Genomic DNA, 20,768 nt, shown 5'->3' with positions numbered 1-20,768 from the left:
CTAGTCGTCTAAAAATACCCCTTCATAATCGTTTATAAAAATACTTTCTAGTCGTCTAAAAATACCCCTTCATAATCGTTTATAAAAATACTTTCTAGTCATCTATAAAAACTCTTTCCTAGTCGTCTATGGAGAATACTTCCTAGTAGTCTTTAAAGACTCCTTCCTAGTCCTCTATAAAGACTGCTTCCCCGTCATCTGTAAAGACTCGTTTCTAGTCGTCTATAAAGACTCCTCCCGAGTCATCCATAAAGACTCCTTTCTAGTCGTCTATAAATACTCCTTCCTAGTCCTCTATAAAGACTCCTTCCTAGTCATCTATAATGAATTCTTCAAAGTCGTCTATTAATTCTCTTTATCGTTCGTCTATTAGGATCCTTTTCTAGTCGTTCAAATAGATTCATTTATAAAGACTCCTTCCTATTCATCCATAAAGACTCGTTTCTAGTCGTCTAAAAAGACTTGAAGACTCCGTTCAGGTTTTCTACTATTTTTTATTATTATTCATCAATTAAAAATCCATCGCAGATGTCTATAAAGACTACTTTCTAGGCGTCAATTAAGACTCATTCCTATTAATCTACAAGACTCCTTACTAGTCATATATAAATGCTCCTTTCAAGTTGTCTTTAAGGATTCCTTCCTAGTTGTCAATAAAAGCATACCTTCGCAATCGTCTATAATAACCGTTTTTATTGCCTATAAACACACCCACCAAACCGATAAATGCTTCTTAATCTAATCATTCTTCTTCCTAGTCGCCTATAAAGATTCATTTCTAATCATCTACAAAAGTCTCCTTTAGTCGTCCACAGAGTTCTTAAAATCGTCGATAAATTCCAAGTCGTTCATAAACAATTATTTTCAATACATTTTAAAACTCTTTTTTTATTCCATTTAGAGTCATTCATAAACAAATTCTTTTCCAATAAAAATGCTCGTATGTTATCTCAATATAATTGTGAAAATGGATCTATAAAAAATATATCTCAAGAACTTTGTTCTATATAAAAATTATGTCATAATCACATTTTATTCTAACGATCATTGTTTTATCAATCGCAGTCGATTTTTGTTACGATCGCTTTATTAAAAAAATTGATTTATAAATTCTTTTAATCTATTTACCTCTATTTTTGTATTTTCAACACATTTACGATATTGAATATCATAAATTCTTTTATTGGCATTATGCCATGTGTATAGTTTACGGTTATATTTTTTTATTTGTTTCTTGTTTTAAATCTCTGTAGCGGAGTTTGTTGGATAGGCACCCGATAAACACTGATAAGGTCTGTGAAAATCTAAATTAAATTATTATTAGTGTTATAGTTGTAAAAAAAGAGGTAATTGTTTGTGATTTTAACGGTGGTTACCTAAAAAAAAACAAAACAGACGCGTTAATATGATAAAGATAAGAGGGGAACGATACGATGATAAAGAACTATCAGCAGCAACAACAACTAGCAGAGCATCATAATTGGTGAAAAGAGAGATGTTTATATTAGGCAGCAAATGTCATGTTTGCAGAGATTGCTTCCGTACTAGAATGAACTTGAAGGTAGTTCAAATATAATAATTTATAGACACATTGAAAGGAGTTATTGTAAATAACCAAAAAAGGAAATAAGTATATAAATACAAAAGTTGAAAGTTGTTGTTATTTTTGCATCCCAAATGATGTGATGCCACTTAAATATTTTGTTTATGATCCATTTTAATTAAAAAATTATATTTAATTTGTTTATGTTTGTTTTATTTATTAATTTAAATTAATTTAAATGTTGAAGCACAATTTAACTAAAATTGTCTTACAATAGTTTTCATTTTTTTTTCTAACAAATAATAATTAACAATAAAATTTAATATATACTTTTTTTAATTTTTGTTTGTAGTTTTTTTAATTTTAATTTTGTTTTTAATTTTAAATAATATTATATATGAATAATAAATGAGTTTTTTTGGTATTCATTTCAAATGAATATTTCCTCGGTCTTGGTTGTTTTTTTTTTACATTTTTACATAGAGCATACGATGAGCCAATGGTTTGCCAACCAGTTGACCGTATTTTAAAATTGCTGCTTTATCTGTGGCACTAGCTGCCTGGAAAGAGACAATAAAAAGGGAAATATGCATTGGGAAATTAATAAAAAATTGATATGAACATGTTTATTATTTTATAGAAAAATACATAAAAAATATTACGAAGAATGAAACGAAAAAGTGCTATATAAATATGTTTGTGATTTTATAATATAAACACTGCTATTCAGCAAATGTACCAAAAGTAATTCTTATCTATATGTATGCCTCAAAGTATGCAATAGTTTTTACACATGTATTCCTTATCTTTTACGAGAGGTTTTACTGAAGTTTATTTAAAAGTAGAGCAGAGGGCTACTTTAAAAGATTTATTCAAAAAATTATTCTCAATAGTTTTTTTAAACGAACGTTTTTTCAATCACTCTTGGCCCTTTGGGCTAGATTCTCGTATATGAAATAATTTAAAATTGAATTGAAATTGAAATAGAGCATTGCATTACCTTAAATATTCTGTTCCTTATGGCATCCAATAAGCTATTTGATTTCTGTGAAATTTTGTATATTAGAAAGTGTATCTTGTGTGACTAACAAAACCATGCAAACAAAAAAAAAATAAATAAATAAATAAAAAAACGTTCAAATATTCGGCCACAAATAAAGCATTGGAGACGAATAAATCAAACATGCAAGCAACGGACAAATTACAAACATTTTAGGAAGCCAATCCTGACAAGAATAAGAGCATGTATACAGGTTTCAGACACTCCTTTCCGGTAAACCATAGATACAGTCTAATAATATATCAAAACTTATTTCAAGTCATTCATGAACACTAAAGAATCATATATTTTATTCATATTTTTCAATAAAGAATATTTTGGTTTCCACCAGAAAAATACATTTTAAATTCACCTATAACGATTCCTTATAGTTGTTTATAAAGTCACCTTCAACCAATTCGCCTATTAAGACTCATTACTAGTTATCTGTAAATCATCGCTGTTAGTCGTATAAAAAGCCTTATTATAATCGCCAATATGGATGTATTCCTAGTAGTCAATAAAGAGATCAATTCCTACAGGTCTATAAAGTCGTCTCCCTAGTCGTCAATTAAATCTTCTTCCTAGTCATATGTAGACTTCTATTTAGTAATCGATTTCTATTCGTCTTTAATGGGTCTTTCCTAGACGTTTATAAAAACTGCAACCTAGACTTCTATGAAGACTCCTACATAGTCATCCCATTTCTTATCCGTCAAAGACAATTTCTTCACTGTCACCTATGTAGACTCCCCTCTTCGAAAAAGACTGATGTTGTTGTTGTAGCAGTTTGTATGAATTGCATGTTTTCTGTTATGTTTCCTCCAGTTCTGTCTCCAGATTCAGAAATGCAGCTACCTCCACTGGCTGTAACCACAGATCTTCCGGAGTGAGGTGAGTAGGTTTGGCTGGGCAATTGAACAAGTGCAGTGTGGTATGAGGGCCTGTACCACATGCTGGGCAGACATCCTGCACCTGGTCATCAATCCGTGCCCAATACGAATTGAGCCGACTGCACCATCCAGAACGTAACTGAGCCAAAACTACTCTGGTTTGTCTAGGCAGCTGACGTTCTTCAGCTGCTATGGGTGGGGGGTGAGCTCCGAGGACGGCATTCACTTTGTAACCGTTCAGCGCTGCGGCTACTGCATCTGTATGAATGCCATTCAGACCTGCTCGATAGGCAACTTGATCTAGAGGCTCCCTTTTGTATCGCTGGACCTCTCTCTCTAGATCATGCAGATCCTTCCTGACACGCCTGGGTGGGGGAGTCCTATCCACCATATGATGGTTGGGATGATCGTCCCTGAAACACCCGAGCAGGTACTGCAACGAAAGCATATTGCTATGCTGACGTACGGGAAGGATCTTCGTCTCCTCATGAAGATGGTCCACTGGTGTCATGAGGAGGCACCCTGTCGCTGTCCTCAGGGCGGCATTCTGACAGGTCTGAATATTTCTCCATTGCGTATCACTAGAATTCGCAGACCACACTGGAACCGCATAGCTAGCCACAGACCGACCTATCGCTTTGTAAGAGGTCAACAAGGTTTCCTTATCTGCGCCCCAAGTGCTGCCGGCAAGCGACTTGAGGACCTTGTTCCTACTTTTCAGCTTATCGCAGATAGCTGTGGTTTGCGCGGACGATTTAAACATGCTGTCGAATGTGACCCCAAGTATTTTGGGGTAGTTGGTGGTCGGAATTGTATGCCCCTCGACCTGCACATTCAACGGCATTCTCATCTCCGCAGTCCATGTGGTGAATAGTGTGGCTGACGACTTCGAGGCGGATATTTTCATATTCCTCGCTTTGAAGAAGGCTGCCAAATCGATGAGACAGGCGTTCAACCTCACACATATGTCTTCAACAATGGGACCCGACGCCATAATCGTACAATCATCTGCATACGTAACGATTTCAATGCCGTCCGGAGGGCGTGGAATACCGGAAAGGTAGAGGTTAAACAGTTCCGGAGAAATCACTCCACCCTGGGGAACTCCCTGTTTAACTCTACGGGGTTTGGACTTCTTGTTCCGGAACTCCACGTACGACTGGCGTCCACACATATAGTTGATTATCCAACGTTTCAAACTCGGCCGGAGGGAAGTGTTCTCTATGTCCTCAAACAGCGTGGCATGGTTGACAGTATCAAAGGCTTTTGATAGGTCAAGCGCTACCAACACTGTTCTATCGCACGGCCGGTTCTGGTTAAGTCCTCTACTTATATGCGTGGAAATGGCGTGCAACGCTGTTGTTGTACTGTGTTGCTTACGGAATCCATGTTGATGATCCGCAACTGGATAGCTTTCTCTAATGCTGGGGAGGAGTAACGCCTCAAGAGTCTTCGCTACTGGCGACAAAAGTGAAATCGGCCTGTACGATTCACCTTTGCTGGCATCCTTGCCCGGCTTCAGTAGCGGGACCACCCTGCCCATAGTCCAGGCTTCGGGGACGACGTGGGTGGCTATCGACAAGTTGAGGACGTTGGTCAAGTACTCGACTCCTGGCTCGTCCAGCTGCTTCAGCATACACATGGATATTCCATCTGGGCCCAACGCTTTTGATGACTTCGCGTTACGGATGACACATGCAACATCACCCATTGTAAACTGATCTTATACGACGAAGTACTCTTCTCTTCGCCTTGTCGCTCTCGGGATGCTCGACGAACTGTCGGTTAAAATGACTTGCGCACCTCTTCGGATCAGTCACAGTTTCGTCGTTAAATGTGACTGAGGTCCTATCATCCTTCTTACCAGGGTTCGAGAGCGACTTAACCGTTGCCCACAGTTTACTTACTCCGGTACCAATGTTGCAACTCTTCAGGTGCTCCAACCATTTATTCCGCTTGTGCTCCGCGACTAATCTGCTGACCTCCAACGTAAGTTCCCTGACCCTGGGATCTGTTGGGTTAGATCGACGGAGCTCATCACGCTCATTTGCCAGAACAACTGCTTCTGCTGGGAAATTGGGTCTCATCTGGGGTATTCGACCAGCAGGTATAAATCTAGCAGCTGCAGCAGTGATGATGCCTCGGAATTTCCTTTCTGCTACCCGTACATCAGAAGGAATGGAAAGTTCTCTGAAGCGTTGGTTGGTGAACTCTCTGAATCCTTGCCAGTTGGCTTTCCCATGGTTAAGGAAAGTGCGGCGTTCAGAGATGACAAAATCGGGCGGTATGCTGATGGAGACGATTATGGGGAGATGGTCTGATCCAAGAGAAATGACGGGCTGCCAGCTGACGTCATTTATCAGACCCGGTGACACGATGGTTATATCTGGCGAACTGTGACACTCTCCCCTTATTCTGGTGGGGGCATCCTCATTTACCGTGCAGAACGTGGAGCTATCAATTTGCTCTGCCAGCACTGTTCCCCTCTGGTCATTACCTAGGACGGAATGCCACAACTCGTGGTGGGCATTGAAGTCCCCTAGCACCAGACGGTTATTGCCCTCCAATAGAAAACTAATGTTGGGCGAATAACGCGGTTCACAGCTATTAATCGGCGGTATATACACGTTAAGCACCTCTACCTCGGCAGTACCACATTTAACTGCTACCCCCATACATTCCATGTATGGGTCACTAGAGTCAAGCTCAAGCGAGATAGGCCTGTATTGAACAGAGTGGTGCATAAGGAATGCTAGGCCTCCACCTCCACTTCTGGTGCGATCCTTCCTCAGAACGTTGTAACCATCACAACGCTGTAGGCTACAATTTTCATTGAGCTTGGTTTCCTGCACCGCCGCGACCAAAATATTCTTCCGATTCATGAAATCCACTATCTCATCTATTTTTCCTCGGAGACCGTTGCAATTAAATTGCAGAAACGATGCACTATCAGGGGTGGGAACAGCAACGTGCGGTGTTAAGTGCTGCGTACTTGGTTGCTGTTCGGGAGACTGCGGTGGAGTTCCGTACTCCGACGAAGAAGACGACGACGTAGACGAAGACTCACTGGGGATTGCGCTGTCGCAGCACGAGGCAACGTAATCCCTATCGCTGTAGTCTCGCAACCGGGCCAACCCGGAACAATTCCTGAAGTGCACCCACTCCCTGCACCCATTACATCTCACCGACACTGACCTGTGGTGAATGATGTTCTGGCAAACCGAACAGAACCACGGTCCGGGGTTTTGTTCGATCCCGGCACGGACCAAAAGAATCCGGAGCAAGCATTCCGGGATATGTTGCTCCCAAAACAGAAAAACAATACAAACATATATAACTGGGTTGGCAGCCGCTGGCCGAAATAAATCGGGTCAATCCGGTGTCGTAGAACCCGCTGCCGTGGGATTGGAAAAAGACTGATTGCTTGTCGCACTGTCACCTATGTAGACTCCCCTCTTCGAAAAAGACTGATTGCTTGCCGCAGGAACTTCGTAGGAACTTCTTTATTGTCTTCCATATAGACTCTGTCCTAAACGTCTAAAAAGACATATTCCTAGTTGTCTATAAAACGTTCTTCGTAGTTTCCGTAAAACGCTTTCCTAATTGTCTAAAGGGGGTTTTCCTCAGTCGTCTATAATGACTCCTTCTTAGTCGTCTATAAAAACTCCTTTCAAGTCGTCTATAAAGACTCATTCATGTACATCAACAAACAAATCTTTTTCTAAACGCCCATAAATGGACCTTTTTTGTCGCCCACAAAGGCTCCCTCCCTATCGTCCATAAAATCTCCTTCCTAGACGTCTATAAAAAGACTCCACCCTAGTCTTACAAAAAGGAGCTCTTCCTAGTCTTCCACAAAGACTTCTTATTATGCATCTATAAACATTACCAGTCGTCAATCAAAACTCCTTCATAAGAGTAATCTTTAAAGACTCCTTTTTTCAATCTTTCTTATTCGTCAAAGAAGATTCCTTTCCAGTCGCCTACAAAGACTCCCCTCTAATTTTCGAAAAAAAAACTCCATCATAATCGTCTATAAAGACACTTTCCTAGTCGTCTATAAAGACTTCTTCCTCTTGATCTATAAATCTTCTTTCCTAGTCGATTAGTCGTCAAAGAATATTCCTTCCCAGACGTCTTTAGAGACTCCCTTCAAATTTTCGAAAAAGAAAATTCCTTTCTTCCCCAGTCATCTCATAAAAAGTCCTTTCTAGTTGTCTATAAATCCTCTTTCCTATTCAGTTATAAGGACTCTTTCCTAGCCATTTATAAAAACTCCTTCCTAATCTATAGAGACCCCTACCTAATCGCCTATAAATACCGCTTTCTACTCGGCAAATAAGATTCCTTCTCTGTCGTTTATAAAGACTCCCTTTAGCCTCCATAAAAAGACCTTCCTGGCCGTCTATAAAGACAATTTCCTAGAGGTCTATAAATACTATTTCCTACTAATCAACAATGATTCCTTCCCATTCGTCTATAAAGAATCTTTTTCAGTCTTCGAAAAATACTTCTATAGTCTATAAAGACACATTTCTGGCAGCCATCTAGGCTTCTAAAAAGAATCCTTCCCTAGTCGTTTATACTCATTCCTAGTCATCAAAAAGGGAGCTTTCTGGTCTTCCTCATTTTATTTTTCATACCTTTCCTATTTGTTAATAAAGGCTACTTCTTAGTCAACTATGAAAGCCTCCAAAAAAGACCTTCCTGGTCGTCTACTAGTCAATGAATATCCCTTTCTAGTCGTCTGTATAAATACACTTTCCTTGTAGTCTATAAAGACTCCATTTAGGCTTTTAAAAGGACTTCATTCATTGTCGTCTAGAAATACTCTTTCCCTAATCTTTTATACTCATTCTTAGTCGTTTAAAAAGACATCCTCCTAGTCTACCAAAAATACTCCTTTTATGTTTCTTAATTAAGGCTCCTACCTAGCCAACCTATGAAAACTCCTTCCAACTTATTGTTTTACTGCAGCTGCAGCTCTACTGAGTAGTGTTCTAAAGTCCTGGACTGGGTATGAAGGCATAATACCCGTCAGAATCCAGCCGAATATCGTGTTTTGTACTAGGAGGCATCGAAAAATATGTCGTTGCGTCCCTTCTATCAAGATCTTGGGATATAAATCTGCACTTAACAACAAATCTACAGGACTTAATTGAACAGGTGTGTATAGGCTAAAAGAAGGTTGGACAAGCAAGAAGTGAGGTTAGAACTAACTGTTATTGAAGGAAGATTTTCAGATGTTTTTGGAAGAACGAAAGCATTAGCATGGACAATTAATGAAGTGCCGAAGCAATTGTTCTTGGAAGTGGCATAAGTTGAACTATTTACTCCAGAAATGGTGGCAGAGATTGACTAAATGGACAGTTTGAGACAATTTTGCAAGTGTTCAGATATGAACGAAACCTCTGAACCATGGTCGATCAGAGCCCAAGCTGTGTATGAAACTCTTAAATGACCGATGCCCGTTTTTATCGGTTTCATATCTTTTTTCAAACAAAAATACTCTAAATTCGGCATGAGCGTAATGAATGGATTTCATTTCAACGTAGAATACCTAGACTTATTTTAAACCACAGAATTACTTGAAGGAGAACTTCTCATGTCTCGCAAGCAAGCTAAGTTTGAATCCTGTTAACGCGGAGTTTATTTAAGTCTTCCCCATAAGGAAATAGCGACGATTTATCTTTTATACTCTGCTCCCACAAAGCTACAGTTAGTTTAGTTAGACGCCAAGTACTGGCGGCTAATGAATATAGAACTTTGTTCCTGCTCTGAACATATCGCAAAAAGATGGGGCGGACACCGACGACTTACACAGTCAAACATAGAACCTTGTGGGTACTTAGTGGCCGAAATTGTGGACCCATCAATTGGCAAATTCAAAGGTAGACGCGTCTACGTTGTCCATGCAGTAAACAGTGTGGACATGGTCGACTTGGTAGATATGTTTTCATACACTTCGTATGAAAAAAGAATATGCTATGTCAACTATATAGTTATTCAATCTGTAACAATGTAATCATTTGTTGTCACAGACGCCATGAGTGTGTGCCAACGTAATAATCTAATTCCAGAGAAGTGAAGTTTAAACAGTTCTGGGAAAATAATCCCACCTTGTGGAACAGCATGTTTCACTATACAGGGCTTGATCTTCTTGTCTCTACTCGAATATCCTACTTTTTAGCCGACTAAAAAGACGACTTTCAAAAAAAGTCGTAATACTTTCGCTACACTTTTTTATAGCGACAGGATTGCATGGTCTTCATGTATTAATTGGAACAATTTTTTAATTGTTTGTTTAGGACGGCATTTAAATAAAATATAAAATCATAACAAAAAACACAATTCTGCTACAAAAAAAAAAAAAAAAAATGGCAATGCTTCCACAATACCTACCTGTTTATATTGACGATATTTGACATAAGTACTTTCATCTATTAGCAGTCTTACTAAATCCATATCACTTTCTTTAAATTCATTTGGATCGCGGGCAGATGGATCATCGTTGAAACGTTGATATTTATTGGTATCAAGTTTTAAACGGATCTCTAAAAAATAATAAAAATTGATTTCTTCCATATTTAAAATAAAAAATTAAAAAAAAAAAAACAAAATAACTTACCATCTGACAATGGGTGCCAGGTATATGCCTCCGGGCATAATAAATAGGAGCCAGATAATTTACCTTTGTAACGCATTTTTTGGCAGGAATGTATATAGAAACCCATATAATAATACTTAAGATCAGGAACAGTTTTTGAAAGTTCTTGTACCAATTCAATTTCTCTGTGGGGAAATGAAAAGAGAGGAAATTAAAATTTAATAGCTTGATTTTGAATTATGGGGTTTTGAGGTTTACCTTAAAGAACTATAAGTACCCAAGGAGAGGAAATTATAATCGGGATCATAAAAGAAATACACCGAACTAACACAATATGGCAAGATATCAATGACGGCCACCGCAATAAGTTTCTCATCCAAATAGTATTGTTGATGGAACGATCCATAACCCAACGGTGGTCCATCCGAGGGCTTAGAAAGCTATATTTAAAATAAAAATAAAAAGCAAAAATGTATAAATATAAAACATAAATTAAGGAAATAAAAATTAATGTAATTTTTATGCCACCTTCAACGGTGACCGTTGTAAAAAATCCAAATATTCTTGTACAGCATTCGGTGGATCATTGTGTATGTGTGTTTGATATTTGGCATATAGTGCATATGTTTGTGGTAGGGTTTTTTCAAACTCTTCACTTCTCACATGGATCATTTCGAACTGTAATGGGAATAGAATTTTGGAAAGTAACATTAGCTTTTGCAAATTTTTTACCTTTAAGGGTGTATTGTATAGGAAGCGTTGCAACTTTTTAGGTTCTAAACGTTCGGGATTATCATTATGTATGGTTAGTTGATATTTACAATATAAATCAAAAGTGGTGGCCGTGTAAATACTTGAACTTGAAGGTACTAGAACAATCTGTAAGAAGTTCAAAAAAAGGGGGAAAAGTTTGTTGTTTGGTTTTGGTATTTCATTTTCTTCAACCTAAAAAAGTTGCAAACTACTTTGTGTGTGTGTTTATGTGTAAATATTTACCTTTAACTTGTGTTTATCATCCGGTTTGGCTTCATTGAGAAATTCCTTTAAGGTTTTCTCTTGATTCCTGGGAGGTTTCTTTTCAATCACGGCAGGCAAGCCTTTGGCGGCCTGTTTTGCCAATTTTCTCTCCAAACGCATTTGTTTGGCCTTCTTGCAGGGGGGTTTGGTAATGTCACTGTCTGCTATGAATTTCACAAAAGAAATGTTTCAAATATTAACACCAATTTCATGTGCAAAAATCCCTCATCTTACATTTCCTACTATTATTGGGTGTATCATCATCCTCTGCCGATTTCTTAATCGGTTTTTGTACATCAACACTGGGTGTTTTTTCCTTCCCCGATTTCTCTTCACTATCCTTTTCCCCATTGGCCTTGGCAAATTGTTCCAAATTAATATCTTTTATGGGGACATTTGGGGCCTGCACCTCTTCACGTATACCACAACCCATAGCTGCATTACTATCCTCATCTCGGTCACCATTCTCCGTGCCATTTGTTGTCTGCGGCGTTGATTGTCCCTCTTCATTTTTATCCCTTTTACCATCACGCAAAAAACGATTCATACGTTTTATGATTTTCTTGTGCGATTTGGATAATTTAAATTCCGATACATCGCATCTTGAAAAAAGTAGAATTGAAATTAGTTTGAATCCTTTAAATGTGAAGAATTTGATTCGGCTTACTTAATGGTGTAATGGGGACAACAGGTCTTTGTATTATCTTGTTTATAGCAATAATGGCCACTGCGACGCCATCCTCGATCTATTAAATCCTGATAATCCCGAGGTGCCATAACGTAAGCGTGCATGCCTGCAAGAAAGAGGGGATATATGAAAGATTAGTAAAAAAGAAAAGAGTGTTTATAGTAAGCCTCTTATAAGTACATATGTATATATGTCGATAAAGGGCTATAGTGTACATCTTTAGTGAAATTTGAGATTTGATGAAGGGGATAATCTAAAAGACTTAAAAAATGCCTGTATCTTTTAACTTAGCATGCTATACTGTGACGATTTGAATGGTCTATGTGAAGGACCTGAAAAGTTACTTGGTATGATCTTGAATGAAAGATTTGTTAATTTCTACGGGTCTTAATTCTCCTTCAGGCCTATTTCGACACTCAAACCTTGCCCTCCTTCGCAATGGAGGATGGTGTCAGGGACATCTCAACACTCAGGTATCCCTGATCAGAAGTCCCAGCCATCATCGTGCTCAGACAGCTCACAGTCTTCTCCTCCTATGGAGCGGCTACTTAAAATAAAACACCATGACGTATACGTTGTGACACACATCATACGTACAGAGGTATTAACATAAAAATTAGTAATTCAAATTTTTGGGTCCCTTAAAAATTCGTTTTTACGAAATCCTCGTTTTGTTGGGTCCCTGAATTTTTTTCGTTATTAAATCCTCACTTATTGGGGTCCCTGAAAATCTTTTCGTTACAAAAATGACCACTTTATGGTGTCGCTGAAAAATTTCCTTTACATCTCAACACTCAGAGATGCCTTAGAGGTGATCAGAAGTCCCAGGCATCATCGTGCTCAGACTACTCAGTCTTCTTTTCCTCCTTTGGAGCGACAATTTAAAATGGAACACCACGGCGTATACGTTGTGATACACATCATGCGTTCAGGGGTACTAAAATAAAAGTCAATAATTCATTTACCAAATTTTTCTTCACGATGCCCCCGCTTTCTTGGGTCCTTTAAAAATTTGTTTTTACGAAAAATTTATTTTACAACCAATTCATTTGTTTTGTTGTTTTTACAATAACAAAAGAAAATTAAACAATATTGATTGTTGTTAAAAGTTACAGAATAAGGCCACTGATATTGTTTTCGTTACAAAATGCTCACTTTGGGGTGTTCCTAAAAAAGTTATCGTTTTGTTGGTGCCAGAAAATGTTTTTCATTCATAAATCCACGACATATTGGGCTCTGAAAAAATATTCTTTAATAAATCAACGATTTATTGGCTCCCTGAAAAAATATTTTTCTTTCAATTATGAAATGCCTCGCAATGTCATTCGGAAAGATCCGAGAGAACTACCGAATAAATTTAAGATTCGTCCCGTCCAATAAACCGAGTACAGAAGTTAACTCCGGCAAATCTTCTTGTCAGAGATCTATTTGGCATTGAAGCATTTGTTTGTTGTTGTTGTAGCAGTCCTATTGCTTTTACACCATGAGCTGAGGTGACAGAAAGAAAGGCTCGTTTCGTTTCGGATCGTAGACTCCTCTGTCGTGGGGGTTTGCTAGTTTCTTGTGCTGATAATTCATCCATCGTTTCCATATGAGGGTCATCAACCTCTACTTCAGCAGCCAGTCTACTTTAGAAGTCTCGAGATTTCGCTGCAGGGGGAAGATAGAGAAAATCCCTGGGGATTTGGAGGAGTATAGACATTGTGTTAATCGCCATAGTGCTAATCAGAGTGGTATCCATAGCGTCTTCCTCGTCTGTCAAGGGCGAGTCATGCCAGAGATGTGTCGGGATACTCTCCTGACTAAGACGGAAGGAACCGGTTTCCTCAATGAGGTCAAGGAGAAGGTCCGTATGCCTCTCCAGGTATTGACATTGACGAGAGTGATGGGATTTGAAGAAACAGAAGAATAGTCCGGTGCATAGGCATTGGTCATCATCGTTTTGTGGAGGTTTGTTGGGATCTGGCATTGTAGAGTTCGAGACTGAGGGTGCCAAGGCCGCCATACCAACATCAGTCCATCCGGACCGCTAATTGTCAGCTCTACCTAAAAGCAGCTCTTGCCTAAATGGACAAGGAAATAGATGATTTGTCATCTATGTGGACAGTTTGGGCATTGATCGGATGTATTTTAGAGGTGTATATATTTCTTGATTGCTAATTATTAATGTTGAGCTAGAGTTGTTCTTGTAAATCTGGAGAGGCATTATGCAGATTGCCTCCTGACTTTATTCAGGAAATATCCTCGACTGCTTGATTAACCGCTTGACGGTGCAGCTGTTTCAGACCTGCCGTTGTTGACGATATCTGAGCGAAAGTGTCTGATGTTCTTCCGGATGAGCCGTGGTGGAGAACGATGTGATGGTTATGGTGACAATCCAGAATGAACTGTCTGTACTCTGTACTGACAGTATCCTTGTCTCCTCATGAAAATAATTCACACTCGACATTTTGACACATATGGTAGCAATCATCAGAGCACTATTCTGGATCGTTTGACGGTTACGGTATTGTGTGTCGCTTAACTCATGGCGAGTGTTTCTTTATCCTTTCCCAGGAGGGGAAAAGATAGGACTGAGGACTTTCCCTTTGACATGAGCAGCGTGAAGTTGAGCAGATTATCAATACAAATTTCAATATTTTGGTACGATGGACTGTCGGAATTCTTCGATCATCAGTCTTATTTGTATTTGCACATGTTTTTAATATACTATGTAATATTTTTCGGTACAAGATTTTTATAGAGAATGGCAACATGGTCTTCTTATAGAAGACAAAAAGTTAATGCTCTTCAACAAGAAAAACATGTTAAAGAGAAAAAGAATCTCTTATAAAAGACACAAAATAGAAAACAAAAAATCATATTCATGTAGAAAATGGCAGGACTATCCTTTCCACAGGAGGTATCTGTCAGAGCTTTCAGTTCTTTATTTTAGCTGAGGTCTTTCCCTTTGACATATGCAGCATGCTTTGCGATGTTAAGCAAATTATCAATTACAACTGCTAATATTTTTTTTAGAGAATGGCAACACGGTATTTTTATAGAAGACAAAAGTTATTACTCTCCAGCAAGACAAATGTGGTTTCCAGTTAAAGGGAAGAAAGGTCTTCTATGGGGGAGTCCTTTGTATATGACAAAAAAAAAAAAGAAACATATTCCTAAGGACATAAAAAAACCTTTCTTACGAAAGACTAAAAAATATTCTCATAAAGTAACAAGGTACCGTTGCCTAGAAAAGGGGTTCTTAGGCAGGAAGATTACTTCTTCAGGTGATCTATGAAGCTGGAAGTATAGTCGGGTCTGTATAAATTGAATTCAGTTTTCAAAGGCCTGTTCCCAGTATCCAGATTGTTATTAATTTCATTGATTAATCATTCGGAGAACCGGTATTTTTAGGAACACAGAAATCTCAAACATCACTATAAAAAAACAAAATTACTATTATTTTATTGCTGTGTCTTCCTGTATACTCTCGTAGCTTTATGATTATATTATTAAGTAGTTCTAATTATTTGTATTTATTTGAATTTTGCCTGTATGGGCGATGATCATTTGAATGAGCTTTAAATCAGTTTTATCTCTTTCGAGTCGAACTTTTTTATTATTAAAATATGTTTCAAAATCAAGAAGAAAAAATCATGTGTGTTTTATCTGCGATAATTGCGAAATGTTATCGTTGAAATCCACACAATTTTAAAATTACGAAAACAAATTCCACACACAATTATAATTTTACGGCACGTGTAAACGCAAATTCTAAACAAGCTGGGTTCAATATACTTCGTTTTTAAAAACATTAGCTCAAGCACACACATATTTCATCAATTTCAAATACACAGCTTCTTAGTTAGCAATGTTTTTTATTTTATTTTTTCATCAATCAATCCTAGGCAATACATATTTTACTCATAACTGTTTGGATTTTTTTTTATCTCAGAGTTTTTGCCACTTTTGCTTTGCTCATTCTTAATATTCAAACAGTTTTTGTTAAACGTATCACCACCACTTGACCTTGACATTGGTTTATTTACATAAAATTTGTTGGGCGAACCGTAATATTTAAACAGAAAGCATCAAACAATAACAGTAACAACAACAACAGGTTATATTTGCATACATAAAAATTTGCTCTCTTCTATATTCTGACGTTTTTATTATTTGGTTTTTTTGCTAAATCATTTATTTTTAAATACATCCGAAATAATAGTTGTGGAACTATGTATATTAACTGGTGTGCCAAACATTTGGCCAATAACTAAACCGGCTAGGTGTATTAACCACAAATATATTGTTAATTTGTTTGTGTTTTTTTTTTTTTTTTTTTTTGGCGCCGAATTGTAGTCATCTTAATGTTAAAGGTGTGTGTATGTTTGTATGTATGATTTTTTTCTAATTAATTTATTTATGGAATATTTTCGGTTTTCTTATTTGTGTTTCATATTCTCGAATCATAGAGACACATATTTAATATGTGTCCATATTCCTTTTTTAAAGAGTTAATTTTCTGCAATATTTCTTATCGAATCCGAACCTAGGTCAACAATATTTTTCTGTGCGTTTAAAGTCTCTGAGAGCGGTAAAGAAGTAGAGGGTAAACAATGATCAATGATCACAACGATCAAGATATCTTCTAAAAGAAGCGATGAAGGTTTTCGTCCAATTAAAGACCATAAGGTATTTTTATAGCGGTCGAAAATATATTACTGAAGACCAAGAATATTCTTAAGAAGAAGCAATTTTTTATTAGCTCTTAAGCTCCTTCGTACGTATTCACTTTTTTCGGCCAATAGGTCTTCATATTGAATACCAAGAGATCTTCTTTCGGAATCGGTTAGGTTTGGGGATGTGCAGTCACTAATGTGTCTTCAGCACTCTGAGACTTTTCGGTCCATTGTGATCATCCATAACAGATATAGAGAAATCTGCAGGTTCCATAGTTGAAAAGAAGCTTAGAGACGGTGGAAAGTGAGCACCCACTAGTCTTTGCCGTATGTAGGCCAGAACAGCGTCTCCTCCTCGTCAGCATAGAGTCTGCAGTAATCAGTAACATCATGCAGCTTTCCTCAGATTCAACAGTGAGTTTGTTCTTTTGGTTGACAGAGTCGGTCCGATAGACACATTGCACCAAGGTTCGTTGTGCCAGAGTTCATTGGCTCGTTCGTCGAAGAACGCCTCAAAGATGGCAGATGGGTGGTTTAATTGAGCAATCGATTGATATTGAGATTGAGATCCTCGTCTAGCTAATTCTTTTCTTCTGCTTTTTCATTACCCATGATGTCACGGTGTCCTGATACCCAACACAGCTGATAGCTGTGAGTGTTTCTAAAAACTGCTCTACACTCGAGGACGATCTCAGATTTGATGTTACAGGATTTGATGGCTTTAAGAGCTGCCTGACTATCCATTCTTGACTATCAATTCCGTTGCCTTCCAAATAGCGAAGATTTAAGCTTAAAAAATACTACAGTTGCTATCCAGCTTGTAGGTAAGCTCAATGCCTAGCCTTTCACAGTAGACGAGGGGCTGGCCCTGTACCTCTCCCATCTAGGATCCGTCTGTATAAAACGCCAGACCGTTCAGAGGAGGGTTGCTACGGTTCCCGTCGTTTCTACTAGGGATAACGACATCTATATCAAATCTCAGGACTGATGATATATAGTCGCTTTGTTTTAAGCGTTGGCCCAATGTCATACTTAGTTCCTTCAGGATACATCCATGCCCATAGGTTCAATTTCGCCATAGATTTTGTTCATGCAGCCTTAGGGCACTACGCGCTGCCTGACACTTAATGCTGAGGTACAGAGGCCTTAAGTTCAGCATTGCGTTCAGAGCTGCTTGTGGGGTGCTTCCACTTAGAATCGAGGCTGCTCTTTGTACCTTGTCTAGTTTGCTGGATGTCAACATGTGGCGCAATCAGAGGCACCAAATAGGACAACCATAGGAAAGAATGGGCCTTACCATCGTGTTATACAACCAGTGGAGGTCTTGCATGCATAGATTGCAATCTGTCCTCTCTTCGCCCGTTCCTCGGTGATCCTATTCCATCGTAATTTACAGTCCAGGATTGTGCCAAAGTATTTTGCTTCGGGCGACAGGTGAAACTGCACTCCATCCAGTGTTGGTGGAGCAAAGACGCTAGTGAACATTACCAGTTGTCTTTGTTGGATTTACTCCAAAGCCGTTAGCCTTGGCCTAGCGTGACAGTGTCGATAAGGCTCTTTGCATAAGCTGCGAGATTGTTGACGGAAATTTTTTCGGAAATCAATATCACTACGTCGTCCTCATAGGCTACGACTTTCGTACCATTCTCGTCCAGTTCCATCAGTATATTGTTGATTACCAATAGCCATAGCAACGGTGAGAGTACCCCGCCCTGATGAGTACCTCTTGTTACTGTTTTCCTGATTTTCGTATCCCCAACAGTTGAATTTATAATTCAGCTATTTAGCATTTTATCTATCCAGCAAGTAAGGGTTTCAGGAATTCTAAATTTTAAAAGTGAGTGGTTTACGGACTAAAGTTTAACGTTATTGAACGCTCCTTCTATATTCATAACATACCACCTCATGCAGTGCAGATTATTTATGCGTGCTGCGATTTGCTAAGAGAGGTGGTGTCTACACGACTCCTAATCTCCAGGTCGATCAATCATTCGAGAGTCTTGAGTAGAAAGGATGATAGGCTAATGGGTCTATAGTCCTTTGGTGCAGAGTGACTTGGTTTACCCGCTTTGGGAATGTAAGTAAACTTTACCTCGTTCCCTAGACCCGGAACGCACGAGAGAGTCAAGCACGCCGTATAGATCTTCTCAAGGATCACATATATACTTGACGAGGCAAATTGAATCATCGCCGGTGTGATACCATCTGCCCCTGGTGATTTATATGCTTTGAATGTGTTGAATGCCCAACGTATCTTATTTCTGCTAACCACCTTGCCAATGAGATCCAAATCTACAGTCGCAAGAGGTTGAGTGTCGTCGCATTCAATGTTTCTGCTAGGAGGTTAAGATTGTCATCACAAGAGGTTGATTGTCATCACATTCAATTTTGATGACATCAACATCTTTGCAACCTGGGAAATGGGTTTCTGCTAGGAGGTTAGGAGTCTCAGAACCGGAGTTCGTCCAAATAAGCAAATAAATAGAATAGTTTTCAAATCGATCTTCTACTCGGCCCTAAACTAAACCTGTTCCAAAAGGTCCTATGCTGCCCCCACCGGGTTTTAAAATTGCAGTTGATTTTCAATGAGACTTGAACTCATCCAATTTATGGTATTCAAAATTATGTAAATTCTCCTTTGCATTTGAATGACGTAGATACGCTTTTTTATGAAACAGCCCGACTGAGAGTTCAATGAATTTCGAGATTTCTTCAGTGCGGGGTAATGCATTCACTTTTTGCGATATTTTTAGTTAAGAAAATAAATAAATAAAAATAAATATTGTATACAAAAAAAAAAAAGTTGTGTGCGGTTTTTTGTTTTGTTTTGCAATAGAAAAAGGGCACACGTCATCCGCAACTTAAATGCCCACATATATGTACAGAATTCTGTACGAAAATACACTGGCACATATTGATTTACTAGAGCGCACAAAGAACATTTTTTCCTGCTATTAGTCACAAATAAATAAAAAAAAAATATCGAAGTGCAACAGAATATCTATTCTCAACAAAACTTGTTTTCGGAGGTACATTGTTTATACAAAATGTAATTGTGTAAAACAACAAAGGCTGCAGAACTCCCACTGGAAAGGTGTTATAAATCCAAGTGGTATGGGGAGCTTTAACCGGTGTTGATAGTTGAATAAAGGAAATACAAATTAAAACTTAAGGTCGGTCAATAACATTCGTAGTAAAATTATGATGATGATCATATAATTATCAATTAATCCCGCAGATATGTCTGGGCATCACAATTCCGATTGTCTAGTAGCCTCTGGCAAAGGCACCTGTTTTTCTCAGCTTACTATAAAAATTAAAACAAAAATGAATTAATACAAAGAATACAACAACAACTACTTATTTTGTATTATCTCTCCTAACTTATTTCGTATTGACTGGTAACTTATTTTTTGTTTTTTGCAAATCCAAACCTCTAATCTGTAATAGATAATTTCAAAATGATTATTTTTTTCAACATTTTATGAATGAAATTATAAATAGAATATCAATATTTACAATGGTCCTCCTTTATTGGCAACTAATATTGTTGAAAATAGTTCTCCCTACCTTGCCCCTTAGCATCGCAAAAAAATTAGATTTTACCAGCAACGCAGTATAAGGAACAATCAGTCAATCAGCCGTAACGCACAACTTACCATCTCCCACCGAACATTGGGTGCCCTTACAATAACCACATCGTGATTTTTGTGGCCCATAAAAATCCACAATTGTATAGTCCATAACAAAAGCGTTCAAAATTTGGTGAATATTGTTCTAGCAAAACTCCAATAAGAAAAAAATTGAAAAAAATAACAACGAAAGCACACGATACGCAGCCCGACTTAATCAGCACGACGAACGAACGTAACTAAAGCTGTAGCGAAGAACGAACGAATGAAAAATGATGGACCTAATCGAAAAACGTTTCAAACTTTGCGAATAGGGGAGATAGGAGAGAATAACCGATAAAGAGCAGATCAAAATGAAAATGGTGGACTACCGTCATGTTTACGAATGACTGCGAAGCATAACAGCAACAATTCCGTAGATGGAACGATTGGAACTAGATGAGGGGTCTTTATTTCATTTCGTTCCATTCTTCGTCGTTCCCGTTCGTATTGCAGATGGTTGTCTCCACCGTCTTCGTTCCTAGTTAAATGTGACGGATGTTCTATTAACCGGATTTCCAGAGTTCGATTACCAAATAACCAAGAACAACTCTAGTTTAAAAAAACGAACAGATTTCTTTGATTTTTTTTCCAGAGGAACAGACAGAATCTCATTTTAACAGATTATTTGTTGGTTTCTAGGGTCCAT

The 20,768-nt window shown here is 38.1% G+C and overlaps 1 protein-coding gene across 1 annotated transcript; it reads right to left on the bottom strand.

The window, feature by feature from the left end:
• Window positions 1–1,995: 1,995 nt before the first annotated feature.
• Window positions 1,996–20,192, bottom strand: LOC133326304 (arginyl-tRNA--protein transferase 1). The gene is made up of 10 exons (XM_061534977.1): window positions 20,108–20,192; window positions 11,767–11,893; window positions 11,334–11,701; window positions 11,079–11,263; window positions 10,611–10,760; window positions 10,341–10,522; window positions 10,104–10,267; window positions 9,878–10,029; window positions 2,544–2,588; window positions 1,996–2,103 (listed from the first exon to the last, which is right to left on the bottom strand). The coding sequence occupies exons 1-10, from the start codon at window positions 20,190–20,192 to the stop codon at window positions 2,011–2,013; spliced, it is 1,551 nt and encodes a 516-aa protein (XP_061390961.1). The 3' UTR covers window positions 1,996–2,010.
• Window positions 20,193–20,768: the final 576 nt, after the last annotated feature.

Source organism: Musca vetustissima, unplaced genomic scaffold (genome assembly GCF_032173495.1).
Source record: "Musca vetustissima isolate MV318-11 ecotype Yass unplaced genomic scaffold, APGP_CSIRO_Mvet_v1 utg6539, whole genome shotgun sequence".
NCBI lineage: Eukaryota > Metazoa > Arthropoda > Insecta > Diptera > Muscidae > Musca > Musca vetustissima.
Note: the sequence above shows the minus strand (reverse complement) of the source record. Positions and strands in the feature narration are given on the sequence as shown.